The 16,271-nt window shown below is 48.5% G+C and overlaps 1 protein-coding gene across 1 annotated transcript; it reads left to right on the plus strand.

Moving 5' to 3' along the window:
• The first annotated feature begins 5,225 nt into the window (after positions 1–5,225).
• On the plus strand, positions 5,226–9,689 carry GDF5 (growth differentiation factor 5). The gene is made up of 2 exons (NM_204338.2): positions 5,226–6,418; positions 7,946–9,689. Exons 1-2 carry the CDS (start codon positions 5,785–5,787, stop codon positions 8,812–8,814), a joined length of 1,503 nt encoding a protein of 500 aa, NP_989669.2. The 5' UTR covers positions 5,226–5,784; the 3' UTR covers positions 8,815–9,689.
• Positions 9,690–16,271: the final 6,582 nt, after the last annotated feature.

The following is a 16,271-nucleotide window of genomic DNA, read 5'->3' on the forward strand; positions in this document are numbered from 1 at the left end:
GCCCCGCCCGCCGAGCTCCGCAGCGCGGCGATAGGCCGGCGGTTGGGCGGCGGGAACACCGCGCTGGGGCTGCTGCTGCTGCCGCCGCTGCCGGGCGTAGCGTGGAGCTCGCTGTTGTGCCTCGGCTGCTAAGGCTGCCTGGGGAACTGTATACAAGTGGAAGCTGAGTGTAAGGGAGGTGGATTCAGCTATGACAGATTAAATATAAGAAGGCGGATTTAGCTCTGAACACGGAGAGTGTCACTAGAAATCATAGTAAAACCAGAAATGCTCTGAAGTGGGTGAGGAGTCTGCCGGTGCCGTGACCAAAGAATCGTATAATAACATCCCTCAGTACAAGAAGGCCGTGGAGGTACTGGAGCAGGTCCAGAGAAGGGCAACGAGGCTAGTGAAGGGCTTGGAAAATGAGCCCGATGAGGAGAGGCTGAGGGAGCTGGGGCTCTTCAGGCTGGGGAAGAGGAGGCTGAGGGGAGACCTTATTACTCTCTTCCGGTACCTGAAAGGCGTTTACAGTGAGAGCGGGGTAGGTCTCTTCTCACTGGTGACAGGTGACAAGACGAGGGGAAATGGCCTCAAGTTGCGCCAAGGCAAGTTTAGGTTGGACGTTAGGAAACACTTTGTTAGGAAACACAGAAAGGGTGGTTGAGCACTGGAATAGGCTCCGCAGGGAGGTGGTGGAGTCACCGTCCCTGGATGTGTTTAAGAGCCGTTTGGATGTGGTGCTCAGAGAGATGATGTAGCGGAGGGTCGTTAGAGTTAGGGTACTCCGGTTAGGCTGCGGTTGGACTTGATGATCTTTGAGGTCCTTTCCAGCCTGAGTAATTCTACGATCCCGAGTTGGAAGGGAACCACGCGGACCCCTGAGCCCAACCCGACCCCACACAGCAGCACCCCAGCCCAAACCCTACGGCTGAGAGCGGTGTCCCAGCGCTCCCTGAGCTCCGGCAGCTCGGGGCCGTGCCTGCTGCCCTGGCAGCCTGTGCCATGCCCAGCGCCCTCTGGGGCACGGCCTTTCTCTGATATCCATCCTGAAAGCACTGATAGAAGACCGGAGCAGCTTGAAGACGTGAGTGCTGAACGCCTGCTCTGCACAAAGCAGGCGGGGTTTGCTTACAACCATGCTACATCACTGTCAAATGAGACAGACATAGAAAAGAATGACAGGTTTTTGACCCTGCAGCTGCGTGAGTTCGACTGACAAAAGCGATCCCTGCGGTGTGTGGTGGGGCAGCCAGGCACATGGATCATCAAATGCTGTCTCAGTTCTTCGTGGCTTTCTGAACTGAAGTGCAGATCCATAGGAGCGCAGATCTCTGGCAGCGCTCATATCACAGCACCGGTGTTGGTGACATGCAGGAGCCCGAGGGGCTGTGCCTCCAGGAATGGCAACTTGGCCAGAAGAAGTATCTGGTTTAAACTACACAAGGGACAGGAATAATGGGTAATGCGTTCTGAGAGCTGAAGGAGACCCCCGGGCTTTGCTCAGAGGAGCTCACAGTAGCTCTGTCCCAGTGGCCCACTCCTGAAGTTCCAGCAGAGCTGCTCAACATCTCCAGCTTCACACTCCTCCTGCTCACCATGTCCTGGCTGTGGGATGTGGTGGTGGCAGCTCCAGGTGCTCCTGCACTCCTGTGAGAAGGAGGCAGGCAGAGGCTGAGAGGTATCTGCACACATTGGTCAGCCCTGTCCCCGGCAAGGAAAGCAGCCCCAGCATGTAGTCTGTCCTGGTGTCTGCTGTGGAAACATGTTCTCTGCCCCTGCTACCAAAGTCCTGCTGCCCTATCTAGGCTCCTGTGAGATGCAATTCCCACTGGTCCATCTTCTTTCCTCCTGTGATGTTTCAGGTGAACTCCTTGCACAAGGTCTCCTGTCATTCTTTCTAGTTCCTGATCTCCGTTTTGAGACTATTGAGATCCCCAGACAATGGGCTTTCAATTGATTCCCAGTGTCACCCAAAAATGCCATTTCCTTTTCCAACTGCTGCCTGACTTTCCCAACTGACTGCCTATGCATCACTGCAGCAGGTGGGTGTTTTTTTTAAGGATAGGGTTCCTTATGCAATGACGTGGTAAACAGCCCTGTGCTTTTATCCAGGTTTGCCCCATCTGTAGCTCACTGCTGTCCAGAGATAGCCAAGTCTTGATAACCAGTGACACAATTCCTTCTTTGCTCTCCAGTTTTCCACTTGTCAGAGGATCACAGTCATGGAATCACCAAGCTCAGAAAAGACCTCCAAGGTCATCCAGTCCAACCATCCACCTACCACCAATATTTCCCACTAACCCACATCCCTCAGTACAACAAGTAAATATTTCTTGAGCACCTTCAGGGACAGTGAGTCCCCCACCTCCCTGGGCAGCCCATTGAAGCACCTGACCACTCTCAGAGAAGAAATTTTTCCTAATGTCCGACCTGAATCTTCCCTGGTGCAACTTGAGGCCATTCCCTCCAGTCCTATCGCTGTTACATGGGAGCAGAGGCCGACCCCCACCTCACCACCACCTTTGTTCAGGTAGTTATAGAGAGCAATAAGGTCTCCCCTGAGCCTCCTCTTCTCCAGACTGAACCACCCCAGCTCTCTCAGCCACTCACATAAGATCTGTGCTCCAGACCCCTCATGTCATGAAGATGTTGCAGCACAATTTTTTTTAAAGGATCATATAATCTTAGAATGGCTGGAAGTGACCTTAAAGATCATTGCGTTCCCACCTCCCTGCTGTGGGCTGACTGCCCCCAGCTCGGGCTGCCCAGGGCCCAGCCACGGCCTTGGGCACCTGCAGGAATTGGGCACCCACAGCTCTGGGCAGCAGTGCTGGCCGCACCACCTCTGGGTACAGAATTTCTCCCTCATGTCTAACCTAAATCTCCCCTTTTGAACATCCTCTACCATAGTATACTACAGCTTCCTGCATGCTTTTACTCCTTTTTTTTTTGGGGGGGGGGGGGGGGGGGGGAGGGGTGTCCTGTCCAGCCCATTAAGATGCTGAATTCTATAGTGAGATGTGAGACAGATTTACCCATTTTGTTCATTCTTTTACTTGTTGTGACTGGCAATATCAGTGGCATGTTTAATAAAGTCCATCAATGGAGAGATAAGTTCATCTCAGATATGTAAATACTGTAAATACATTTACAGTAAATAAAATGTAAATACATTTATGAATTTATGAATATGTAATATTCATGAAATGTATATGAAATGTAAATACATTTGACTGATTCTGCTTTTAGTGTGACTTACCAAGAGACAAAGACTATGTAGCCACATTGTCTCACTTTCTGCTCTTTCCTGTCCATCCCCCAAATCATTTCTGTGTCTGCAAACCTCAGCCAGGTTTGATGGAACAAAAAAAGAGATCTCACAGATACAAAGTTCTGACCGGTGTTGCGAAAACTGGAAGCTAGATAGACCAGCAGTAATGCCTCCTATCTATTTCCATGCAAACTACAACAGACACAACACGTACAGTAACACTGTTTGGCGGAGCAAATTCTCAGCTTGCAAAATGTTGTTTTTCAACACAGTCACCACCATCAGCTGTGCATTTTCACCAGCAATGAACAAGAGCCTGCACACCGTGCTTGTAGAAGTCTGCACCAGCTGAGGGGATCCATGGCCGCTGTCACCACTGCTGAAATGCACCACCCACCGCCTCTCTGTGCTCACATCCACTGTTTGGTCTCCAGGAATGCTCAGCAAGCACTGATGAATGTCGCTGGGCTTTTCCACATGGAGGAATTTGATTCCATCCCTTTGCTCCATCTGCAACTCTCACGTCAGATGCCATTCTGTCAGGCTGTCCCTCTGCTGCCATCTGTCATACGACAACGGAACGGAACAGAATGTTGGTGGGAAGGTTCAGTCTCTACTGCCATTCCACCATCTGCCTCTGACATCAGGGGCCAACACAAAACAGGAGGCATTACTTTCAGAGCATCCCTTTTAGAACAAGAGCATGAACTCAGCACTCGGCTGTTTTGTGGGCAGTGCAGAACCGACACAACACAACGATCTGCCCACAGGAAAGTGGGTAATGTGGGTGGGAGGAAGGGACAGCTGAGGGTTATGGGGACAGCACAAAGGAACTGCTGGGGAATGGGCCTGTTGGAAGTGACTCAAGGAAAAGCTGCTTTGTTTTGGTGGGAAGCATCAAATCGACTCCAGAGGAAGGGCAATTAGGCCAAAATTGGGGGGGTGGGGTTTTTGTTCTCCCTCATTTGTGACATCTGTGCAGTCTCTGAACTGTTCTGCCCTTCGGTTCCTCCACCGGCGTAAGGTAAAGCGTTCTGAGCATGTCGTGTGGAAAGGGCTGCAGGTTGTTATTTATGAAAGTAATTTTATGTCAGAGTGGAAAGTGCCACATCATGCCCAAATCAAGCTAAAATCTGGACTGTTGTATCTATTCCCTTTATTCTTGCTTCAGGAATAAGTGGGAATAAGGCTGGGAGGGGAGGGCTGGGCTCAGCACAGTGCTGGATGAGAGAAGGGTCCCATTAACTCCTGTTCACTCCAGCCCAGTGCCTCATTTCCCAAAGGCTCATTCAGAACAACAGCAGCTCATTTTTTGTACTGCACGAAGGACGCTCACGCTCCGTGCTCCCTCGTGCACAGCTGACAGCAGCAGATACCCTTCCCACGTAAGCAGCTCTGGTTCCCACCTCCCAGCCTTCCCCCGGCTGCGGGCAGGCGGCTCTCCGACATTCGGGTTAACAAAACCTCCGTCCCGGCTGCGCCCCGGCGCAGAGCGCCCCGAGCTGAGCGGCCGGCAGGAGCAGCGCTGCCTGCAGGGTGCACTGCCGGCACAGCCTTCTTCTGCAGCTGGGTTACACGGGTCGTTCAAAGCACGGCAATAAAGACGCCAAAACGCGATGACTGCGGGCACGGCGGTGCTGCGTTATACAAAATGAATCTTCACCCCCCGTTAAGTGCCCGCGTTGTTAGCCAAGTCGCTGGAGGACAAAGCGAAGCCGCCGCTACGGCGTTCCAGAAATAAAGAGCCGGACGGGTTCCGCGCTGCGGTTTTAACGCGCGTTCCCGTGGGCCGCAGGACGGGTCTCGGCTGCTGATCGCGCAGTCTGTCCCGTTGAAACGCGATGTCGGCGGCGGGCGAAGGCAGAGGCGGTGCCGCCGCTCGGAACGGCGTCCTCTGCAGCCCTGAGCCCGCGGAGCGGCTTCACACGAGGCGCGGGTGACTCACGCTCGTGAAAAGGGCAAAGAAGATTTTTTTTTTTTTTTTTTTTTTAAGAAATATATCGCAGTTAAATTAGTTTAGACAGCATGACATCAGAGAGTAATTAAATAGGTTTGTTGGAATTCCGTTTCCAATTCCTGAGTTCAGGTTTGTAAAAGATTTCTGAGCACCTGCAGGTCTCTCTGTGTGTGAAATATTTTCACTGGAAAGGATTCAAAACGTTAAAAAAACCTTTTAACACAGAGGCAGCATTACGCCATTCTTCCTTCTTGGAAAAAAAACCCCTCCGATTTAAACAGGACTCCTTCAAGTTTTCAGTCAGTTTTACAGAAGAAAACGAGGTGGTAAACTTTCTCTTTTCAAGAGCGAGTCCTTTACAGCCGCTAAGTGAAGTCAGGGGAGAGCGCGACTGAGTTCGGAGCATTTCCACTATGGGACTGGATACGAGCACTGAACAACCAGATTCGAAATGTTTTAATCGAAAACCGTTTTTGCTGACTTTGGTTTTTAATTTCTTTCATGTTTTCTTCTGCCAAACTGGAGGAACCTTCCCTGATTTTTTCTTTAGTGGCATTCAGAGGAAGACCAGAGGATGAAAATCCTGCATTTTCTCACTTTACTGCTTTGGCATTTGACTTGGCTGTCTCTGGATCGTGTTCCTGGAGCACTGAGTAATTCCGAAGCAGGCCAGAGTAATCCAGGGTCTAAAACAGATCTGTTAAAAGCAGAAGGAAAAGAGAGGACTGCCTCAGCACGGGCGGGCGCGCCGCGGGCTGCGAACCATGGATTTAGCACCGGGACCTCGAAGGCGAGGGCTAAAAGCAACGCTGCTCAGGCTGGAGCTCTGCTGGCCAAGAACGATGAATCACAGAGGGTTCTTTCAAGAACAGCAGTCACAGAGGCAAAGGTAGGACATCTCCCGAGCAGACCTTCTGCAGTAAGGACGGTGACTCCAAAGGTCCCAAATCTTGGCAGCAAGGCGGCTCTGAAGAAAACTGGCACGGGCGGCACTGATGCCAGCTCCTTCAAAACGAAGAAGACTAAAGAGCCTGTGACCCAAAGGGAAGCTAAGGAAACCTTCAGACAGCCCCCTATAACGCCACATGAATACATGCTCTCTTTGTACAGGACTCTCTCAGATGCAGAAAGAAAAGGTGTTAATGGAAGTGTAAAACTGGAGGCTGGACTCGCCAATACAATAACCAGCTTTATAGACAAGGGACAAGGTAAGAGGGCTGTCTGAGTGCGGGCGTGACTAGAAAAGAACTGTATGTTGGTAAAGTCAGAAAGCTCTTTTTAATGTAAATGGAATTGTACAACGTTGCTGTAGATTTTGTCCTTATGTGAGTGAATTCATCTGGAGGCAGAACTAGATGGTTGCGTGGCAGCCAAGCAAAACGTTAGGAGAATATTTTAGAGGCACATTTCTGAAAATCCACCGGTCCTCGCATGTTCAGGTGTTTGAAAACGTCAACATTTCTTCTTATGCTCTTTCAATAAGTAGCTTCTGGAAACTGATGTTTGATTTTATGGATCAGTGTGTCTGAAAATACATCATATGCCGAGACAGGGGCTGTTCTGTGGAAGAACACGAGTTTCAGTATTGGAGGTCACCCCAATTTGTTCAAGGATGAGTTGGGAGGAACTGCAGTGTAGACCCAGGAGTCATTATAGAGCAGCATCGGTGTACCTGTATGAGCTCGAATCTCATGCTTTCAGACACCAGCAGCCTTCTAACCACAGAAGCTCACAGCTAAGCACGGGCTAATAAGAGCAAATAGCTTCTGGGACTCCCTAATTTGCGGTTCAATGTTATGGTTCCAGATTTTTTTTGAAATTTGGCCTAGTGTCTGCTTTCACACAACACATACCCAGGCTCCCAAAGAAAGATGTTCACCTGGCCGTTCTGGTGGGAGACTTATCTCCACGTTGCTTCTGGTGACATTAATGAGAGCTTGGTCATGGGCTTAAGGAAGCATCATGGGCCACAGCTAATTACATAATAGTGATTGAAGGCTCAGCCAGGACTGGATTTGTTTGCTGTTTAATTAAGAATAGTTTGGCTTTTGGGATGGGATGGCACGCAGCTGACCAGTGCTGTGTTCAGATCCTTGGCTCGCCACTGGAAGGCGTTGCTATTGAAACATCAGTAAAATGTTGGCTTGGCCATATTCCTCATTAGTGCTGCTCATGGGTTTAACCGGGCAAAGACAGCGTCAGGTTAAAGGGAGGTATGTTGTTCTGCCCAATTTGGAAAAGCTGTGAATCCTGTGGAGCCAAGTTAATGAGGCAATTATCCTTGTGTCCGGCAGTTCCTGGGGGATGTTGGTTTTAAAGGACTAATTGACTATTGTGTTGTCTAAGGGTAACGTTGGAGCCAGCATGAGGTCTGGGCACCACTGAAGCCCCATTTCAGCGATTTAAGTGGGACATAAGTGGTGAATAGGCCCTGTGAGTCCTCAGACCTTATAAATGACTGTTTTCCAATTGGCTAATGGCTACTTTGAAGCTAGAAAATGCCCACTGGTGAAAGAACTGACATTTCTACAGGGCAAGCTCAGGAACTGGTTTCCCTGATGAGTCACTGAATTCTTCCAGGTCCCTGCCCATCCCTTAGACAAAGATTGTTCTTTCTGTTTAGTGGGCTAACTAAGGTAAATTCTAGTCTTGTGGGGGAGCTTGAGGAACATCGCAGAGAACTGAAAAACCAGCGTTGCTCTGTGCTTGATTTAAAATGTGTGTGCTTTTTTTAGATGAGCGAGCGCCAACCATAAGAAAACAAAAATATATTTTTGACATCAGTGCATTAGAAAAAGATGGCCTGCTGGGAGCAGAGCTTCGAATACTGAGGAAAAAGCCTTCTGATACGTGGAAGTCTCATTCTTCTGGAAAAACTTCCCAGGTGAAATTATTTAGTTGCTCTACCAACAGACAAGCAGCAACACTGCTGGACTCTCGTACCGTCAGTATCACGGACACACCAAAATGGGAAGTGTTTGACATCTGGAAGCTTTTTAGGAACTTTAAAAACTTGGTTAACTTGTGTTTCGAACTGGAAACTTTTGACAGGGGGAGAGCGGTTGATCTCAGGACTGTGGGATTTAACAGAACGGGAAGACAGGTCAACGAAAAGGCTCTCTTCTTGGTATTTGGGAGGACAAAGAAAAGGGACTTATTTTTCAATGAAATCAAAGCTAGATCCGGCCAGGACGACAAAACCGTGTATGAGTACTTATTCAATCAGAGGCGGAAGAGAAGAGCTCCTCTGGCAACACGGCAAGGGAAGAGGCCCAGTAAGAACCTGAAGGCAAGGTGTAGCAGAAAAGCCCTCCATGTGAATTTTAAGGACATGGGCTGGGATGACTGGATAATAGCACCCCTGGAATACGAAGCGTATCACTGCGAAGGTCTGTGTGAGTTCCCCCTCCGATCCCACCTGGAGCCCACCAATCACGCTGTTATCCAAACTTTAATGAACTCAATGGACCCCGAATCAACGCCTCCAACTTGCTGTGTCCCAACCAGGCTGAGTCCTATCAGCATTCTCTTCATTGACTCTGCAAACAATGTGGTCTACAAGCAGTACGAGGACATGGTGGTGGAGTCGTGTGGCTGCAGGTAGCAGAACAGTTGCTCATGTGAATATGTTACAAAAGATAATATGACGCACTGAACATAACCTCTCCTGAAACAAGGTTAACTTAATTTCTTACCTCTAGGGTATGTTTACAAGGATGCAGCACCAAATCCAGCCGTTCTGTATGTCTCTCCACCATCTCTCCACTGTGGGCGTATTTCAATTGTATTTGGACGCTGTCATACAGCCCAGTATAAAGCCACATGTTGGCAGCAAAAGACTGGCTCTAAATAAAGTCTGTGACAGGGAGGAGTTGACCTCCATGCCTCTAAATCACCTGCTTTTACCCTAGAGGCAGTGTGTAAAGATGGTATTGGTGAGCTGTGACCTGTCCGACCCTTTGAACAACATTCTTGAGACTGAATCTATGTCTGAGTCCCACGTGCATTGTCCATTAAGAACTGTAAGGACATAGTCCTGATGTCTGGAAGAGGAGGTTGTGTTCCGGCATGCTCCCATCTTGGTGTAAATAGTTGCACTGTAATATGATTTCTTTCTGATTAGCTCTCAAAACTATGCATATATAAAAAGGAGTAATTAAATGTAACATGTTGATTTAGTTTTAAGTTGTACATGGAGATGGGTGATGCAGGAGGTGTTCCTTTCCATGTACATTTTCCTCCAAGCTACATATCTTTCTTAAGTATCCACCTTTCCATTATTGTGTAGCAAGATATATTACCCTGTATAAGGTCCAAGTTGTTCTCAAATGCTCCTAGTAAAAGTGTTCAGTTATGGCATAAGATGTAATAAATTATTGACACAGTGCTATATTGTGTCTAGCTGTCCAACTCCGCATAATTATAATGCTCTTAAGAATTTGCTTTATCGTTTTTGTACAATAAATACAAGTGAAAGGGACTGTTCAGTGCGGCAGAATGCTGGAGGTATGCATAACGTGTTCATGTGTTTCACTTGCCTCTAACTGCTGACTGGAAACATTGGAAGAAAGATCTGAAAGCACACCGTGTTTTAATGGGGTGTGGAATGGCACTATCACTTGGTGTACCTGGGGCTAGAATGAATTATGCAGCTGATTGCAAAAGAACCCTTATCTTTTTATTCCACACTCCAACAGCTGCGTGTTCGCGTATCTCCTGTATCTATTCCAGGCATGGATCATAAATTTATTCTAGGATTTCTTTTTGTATGATTCCACCTACATAACTGTACTGACATTTGAATGTAGACGGATCAGGCAGGATGTGGGAACCATCAGAAATGACTGACATAGCTTATCAACAGTTTAGTTACAGATGCTAAGGTCTTTGTTTTGCCGCAGTGTAAACCAGCAAGCCCCACAAGTTCCTGGGTCTGAACTCTGCTTGCACAGCATCACTGCCAGGGATGTTGTCAGGAGATGAATATGGCCCCGAGGTCCTCCTGCAGTGACCCCAGACCGAGCCTGTTCTAACTCAGGCTGATGGAAAGCGGCCCTAAACACCAGCTTGATGACCACAGAGAAGAGGTGGCCAAAACTCTGTCCTTCTTTGTGCTCTGAGGGACAGCACTGAACTGCTGGGCCCTTGTAACAGCTCACAACACCTGGTGGCTGCAGCCCAGCCACAGGCACGTGGGCTCCCTGGGCAGGCAGACTTGCCACGTGCCGCAGCCTGCAGTGGGGTGATACTGAGAAACACTGCAGAAAGCTTTCATATGTGTGATGTCTTTGCAACAGCTTAGCACAGTGATTTCTGGCTGCAGAACTGGGTATAACTCGGCACAAGCCACGCAGTAACACAAAGTGAGGTGGGTCAGAATACTTGACAGGAGTAGGGTTACTAAACAGCAGGTTAATAACACACTTAGCACTTGAAGCTACCCCATCACACACACCTGAGACATTCTGGTGCCTCATGGGTGTGGATTGTGACTCAGGGCTGTGCCCAGGAATCCCGTCTGCCTCTGGACTCCAGGTGGGCGCTGCACAGGTCCCACTCCCCCCAGCTAAGGCCACTGCCAGGACCACAGCCAGGACCTCAGCAGGTGACCACAGCTCTGCTGCCAACCACACCTGGGCTTTCCATACAGCTTTCAAACCAAGGAGTTCTGAACCCCAAGCTTTACTACAAGCTTCTGTCTAGACAGATTTTGCCATTGTTACAGTAGGAGAGAAAGCATTCTCCTTCCCGTCCAGAATCAAGAGAGTGTTCTGGACTCCCTTTTGCCCATTCTGCTCCAGCATTTCTTTTCTTCCTCCTGGCTGCCTTCTAGGTGGTTGGCATGCAGCACTTCAGGCTCCTTTCCCCCATGCTGACCCCAGCTGCACTCTGCGGATGTTGGGTCACTGGGAGGAAGGGCGGCCTCCTTCCCCACTGCACTGCTCCCATGCGTGGGACTGTTTGGAAGTTCCCAGCGGACCCTCTGCTCTCACATGTGCCACACAGCCGTGCTGCTCCAGTAACAGCACCGGTGCATCACTCCCCTTGGATAGAATGTCCAGAGATGTGGCAATTATAAATGGGGTTTAAATCAGCATCTAAGTGGAAAAGAATGCCAGGATTCTGTGATTATCCCAAACCAAACAGAGAAAAATTAAAAGAAATGCTGATGTATAAAGGTCTAAAAAAGTGCTGGTTCAAAAAGCTTCAGAATTCTGGTAGGTAGTTGAAACAAAGTTTAAACAAACCTAAAACCAGAGACACTTCAGTGCTACAGTTAGCTCGTTACCACACCACCATCACCGGGTCCTGGGTTTGGCCTAAACAGGGCTGCTGATTTTCACTGTGGTATAAACGCATCCCGGCCCTTCGGTGCTTTATCCCTGCACTGACCGAGCCATTGAGGTCAGCTGGTGCAAACACCTGTCTCTGTCATTAATTTTAAGATATGGAATGGTTACAATCACCTAAATCCACAGTGATGAAAGCCTGTTTGTCTCAAAGCTGTTTCTGTTATTCTTATATCACCTACAACTTCAACAGCAACAAAAAGAGGCTGCCACGGTGAGCTTTGTTTTAATAGCCCCGATTCCATGTATGCATTCAATTTCTACATTTCAGATCTTGTTATCTGAAGTGAGAGTGGAAGCTTGTATTGACGCTCCCAAGGAGTGGGATTGGTGGCCATTACAAGTGTTCCTGATTGCAGAAAATCCAGCAGTAGAGCCCAGATGGACACGTTTGGGCCTCATCCCTCTATGAAGGCAGAGGTTCGGGGACAGGACACAGCGTGGGACTTGACGCACAGCAAAGAAATTGGGAAGAACCAGAGGACCTTGGGCCTGCAGAAGTTTGGCACCGCTTTCTTTAGTGTGGTCATTATACAACGTGCAAAGATAGACACCCTGAGTTATTGTCACGGCTTTCTTCCCATGGGTGAGTCGGTGTTAGCAACTGCAAGGCTGAAACGTGCGGAAACCTGAGCTGTAGAGCAATGCAGGTTAAAAGTTCAGCTTTCCACCTTTATGATGGCAGGTCTCACTCTCTCACTGAGAATGCCTCATTTGTATTTACTTTTTAGGGTCATTATCTGTCCCACGAGAGTCTTTGTGAAGGTCCAAATTTTCAAATAAACAGTACACTATAAGACAGGTATGTGTGGATAATTTTTGTTGTATTTGGCTAAAATACGGGTACTAAGCTGAATAGGTAAACATAAAAGTATGCCATTTAAAACAATGCATTCCCATTAGTGTTTGAATATGTGCCTAAACTCCATGTACACTTTTACATGGTTATGTCATTTCCCGTGTAAAATGTGCTTGTTTGTGCAGCAGCCATATGAAAGAAGCAGTAACCCGCTATGTGGGCTATTTGAAGCTTTCTTTAAGAAACATAAAAACCCCTTGACCCTTGTATAATAAAAGGTGTTAAAAGATACTGCTTTTATAACATCTTAGCCAAGACTAATAAGAATGTACAAAGAAAACAATTTTTTTTCTCCGTAGTCCTGGTCAATCACGTGGGGTTTTTTTTATGAATTTGCTGTTGCTGTTGGGTAGTAAAACAACATTTAAAAATAAAATTGCGTGAGCCTTCATTGCTTCTCAACAAACTTAATGAAGAAGGAAATCTTAACATTCTTTGAAGAACAATAAACGCAGTGCAGTACGCCTTGCTGAGCGCTCGGAACAGCCCATTTGTTGCCATCCCGTGCTTGCTGATGTCCTCATGTTGCTATACATTTTTCTGCAGAATCCGTTCTGGTTTTCTGCAATGATTCCGTCGGCTGAAGTAGCACAACCAGATTGCTCTTTCCCTGGTGCCCTCTCCAAGGGCACAGCTGCCCACAGGAAGGACTCCGCAGTGAGCGCTCGGCTGGCTCTGCTGGCCGATGGGAGATGAGCTTTGTGATGGGATTCCCCGGGAGCCTCAGAGCAGTGCCTCGTGCCGGGCTTTGCCATTGAGGAATCAGGGCTGCCCAGCCTCTGCCCATTGTGGCACCAAAGCAGTGCCATTAAAACGAGTGCAACACTTCTGCACATTCAGGTACCGTCTGCTTGCTTTGGACAAGATGCCATTTATCATTGATAATAGTCAGGAGTAGCCTTTTGATGAAAAAAAAACAGCCGAAGTTTGTTTTTTGCTTGTGCACGCGGCTTCAGGACATTGATCTTTCTCCAGAAATGCAGGAAGAAGCACAGCTTGGGTCCTGCACAGGCGAAGAGAAGGGGCTGTGCATCTTCACCAGGGCTCTCTCCTCTGCAAAGGTGCAGCAGCACTCACAGACTTCAGACAGCAAAGCTCATCTCGTTGGCGATCAAATGCCAGAAGGACAGAGAAAAGGGAGAGGGGCAGCACGGGGAGAAGCACATGCAGGAGGAGGTGCTCTGAAAAGCACCGGAGGGAACCTGGAGTGGGAGGAAGGGCTGCAGAGCTGGCAGCAGCTGAGTGCTGGGTGATGGGCAGAAGAGTAAAGGTGGACTGAGTGCAGGGTGGGAGTGCATGTGCACCCAAACGGAACAAGAGCTGCGTTGGGTAACAGTGCTGCTGGTGGGAATGGGAGAGCCCATACGCCAAGCAGTGAAAAAAACTTCTCTTCCCAGTGGCCTGGAAGCTGCTGAAGGCTCAGAGCAGGAGCAGGCTGCTGAAATCCAGCAGCACCACACAGCCAGGGCAGCGGTCACTTCAGCACAAGGACTGTCTGTGGCTGTGTGCACTGCTGAGGAGCATCCAGAGCACCACAGCTGAGAAACCTGAGTCTGCATGAGGAAGCGCCTCCACTTATGAGGCATTCAGATGGATGGTGAGTTTCACTGCTGGGCTGCATTCAGGCAGGCGGTCTGTCTGCCCTAAGCCCTGTGCAGCCTACCATCAGAAAGGCCGGCCATGTGGCTCTGGGTGGTTACTTGAAGTGCCCTTTGGTTTTTTGGTGTTTCCCACTACACCCTTGGCTCTAGCTGATTCTGAGCACTAAAGTGGCTTCACAGTCAGCCCAGACGGGAGAGTTTGGTGCAAGACATGAAACATCCAAGTGCTGAGCTGGGGGCTGCCAAGAGGAGCCAGGCTCAGAGCTTCCCCTCACCAAGGTCAGGTTCCTGTGGGCCAGGGCTGGATCCCTTCCCTGCAGTGCTTGGAGCCTTTGGGAGACACGAAGAGAGGAGTGGAGACTGCACATCCCTCACCCTGCAAGAGGGAACGGAGCAGCTGGCTGGGCACAGCCGAGACAGAGGCCTTCCAGGCATTCCCATTAATGGAAATGGGACAAGTGTATTCCTTTTTTCCAATGGAATGCCATGTGATTATTGACCCATCAATGAGTTCCAGAAGATATAAGAGGCTGGCGGGCGTTTTTCTGAGGTATGCAAACATTAAAAGCAGATTGATTCTTCGGAGCACTAAGACAAATGACCTGCTATTTACCTCAAAACAGAAATGCAGCAGAGCTGCCTTTCTCTCAGAACACCGTCAGAGACTTTCGTCAGAGAAAAAGCCATATGAAATAATTCACTCCTTGCAATAGTAATGAAATATTCCCCATGCCAGTAAGATAAGAAAGTGATGAGGAGCATGTGCTGGCGCTGTCCAAGTTTTAGAGCATTTAACCTCCACCATTAGGCCTACTGATTTTTAATAAATCTTGGAATTCTGGGGAAATTCCAGAGGTTTGGGAGGCTCTGGAGAAAAGGAATTCAATTCACTACTATAAAGGGTCGCTGTGTTGACCCGGCAATTATAAGCAAATTATGGCGCTGTTGATACTGCCTGAATCTTACGATGTGACCAAAGGATGGTAGTTTAATTCACAGGCGATTGGGACGGGATGCACAATTAAGATCATTGAGCCAGACGAGCCGCACACCCTGGGTATAAAATTTTTCCTGGGGACTCCACGTCTCTGAAAATGCCATCTCAGTTTTCACAGCCATCAAGGCAGCAAACACAGCTGTAGCAAGGGCTGGGAGAGAGACAGGGAACAAATGGGAAAGCAGTGTGCAGGTGCTCCAGGGACCAACACGGCGCTTGAACACTGTGATATGGCAGAGCTGGAAAAAGGCAATAAGAAGGATTGGAAGTATGAAACAGCTTCTGTGTGAGGAGTAATTAGATAGACTGGAGCTCTTCTGAGAGAGGTGACTAGGGCAAGAAGGAAAGGTGATGAGGGCTAAGAATGTGGATGGGGAGCAAGTTTGCTCTCAAATGAGAACCACAGTGCCCTAAGTGACACCAGTTCTGGACAGGGTTGAAACAGAGATACTGATTCCTACAGTGTAGCCCAGAGGTACGGCTCCTGACCACACGCTGCCTGGATGTTAAACGTCTCCATATGTTAAAAAAAACTGACTGCACAAGTTCATGGAAGAAACCTCCATGAGAGCTGGTGGGCACAAGGCCCCCCCGACTTCCTGAGCCACAGCAGCTGGAAGCCGAGGAGCTGTGATAGGAAAACACCGCTCCCCATTCCTCCTGTCCTTATTGTCTTTAGGGACCCATCACCCATTGGAGACAGGCCAGATGCCCCCATGGTCTCCCCTGGCAAAAACCATTCTCATCTTTGTGGAGCCCAAAGCTTCCAGGGAACTCGTACAGCAGGACCTCCTGGCTGGGGCCATTGGGCAGGACTTGCGGAGCCTTGGCCACTGCCCTGTTAGAGAAGCATGGCTTTCTGATGTGGGATCTCTTTTCCCACCAATTTGTTTTTAAAAGGAAGTCTATTTTTAAAGTTCCTTGGAATTAAATGATACTACATAATAGCTGGGTATTACATATTTGGAAAGAGAGATCCAGGATTGATTTAAAGACCAGAAGTTTTAAAAAGCTCACCGCAGTCAGCTCTGAGCTAATTCTGTGAATATTAGCACTTCATTTTTTTAATAAGCAGCTTATTTCTACCTACTGTCCATTTTCCACTTTGACTCAGTGAATTGGCTTCTTTGTCTGCTATGCTGAAAAACTTATTCCCAGTGGCATTGTTCTACCTATACAGATCGTGATGAATTTTTCTCTTTTCTTTTCTATGCAGAACATAAATCAACTTGGTCATGCCTTTGCTGTGCGCCT

This window comes from Gallus gallus, chromosome 20, assembly GCF_016699485.2.
Source record: "Gallus gallus isolate bGalGal1 chromosome 20, bGalGal1.mat.broiler.GRCg7b, whole genome shotgun sequence".
Taxonomy (NCBI): Eukaryota; Metazoa; Chordata; class Aves; order Galliformes; family Phasianidae; genus Gallus; species Gallus gallus.

What these genes read in the sequence shown, in the direction of transcription:
- GDF5 (NM_204338.2), top strand. Translation starts at nt 5,785, where the DNA reads ATGAAAATCCTGCATTTTCTCACTTTACTGCTTTGGCATTTGACTTGG. An exon ending in CTTTATAGACAAGGGACAAG is followed by an intron (nt 6,419 to 7,945) that starts GTAAGAGGGCTG and finishes TGCTTTTTTTAG; the next exon opens with ATGAGCGAGCGCCAACCATA.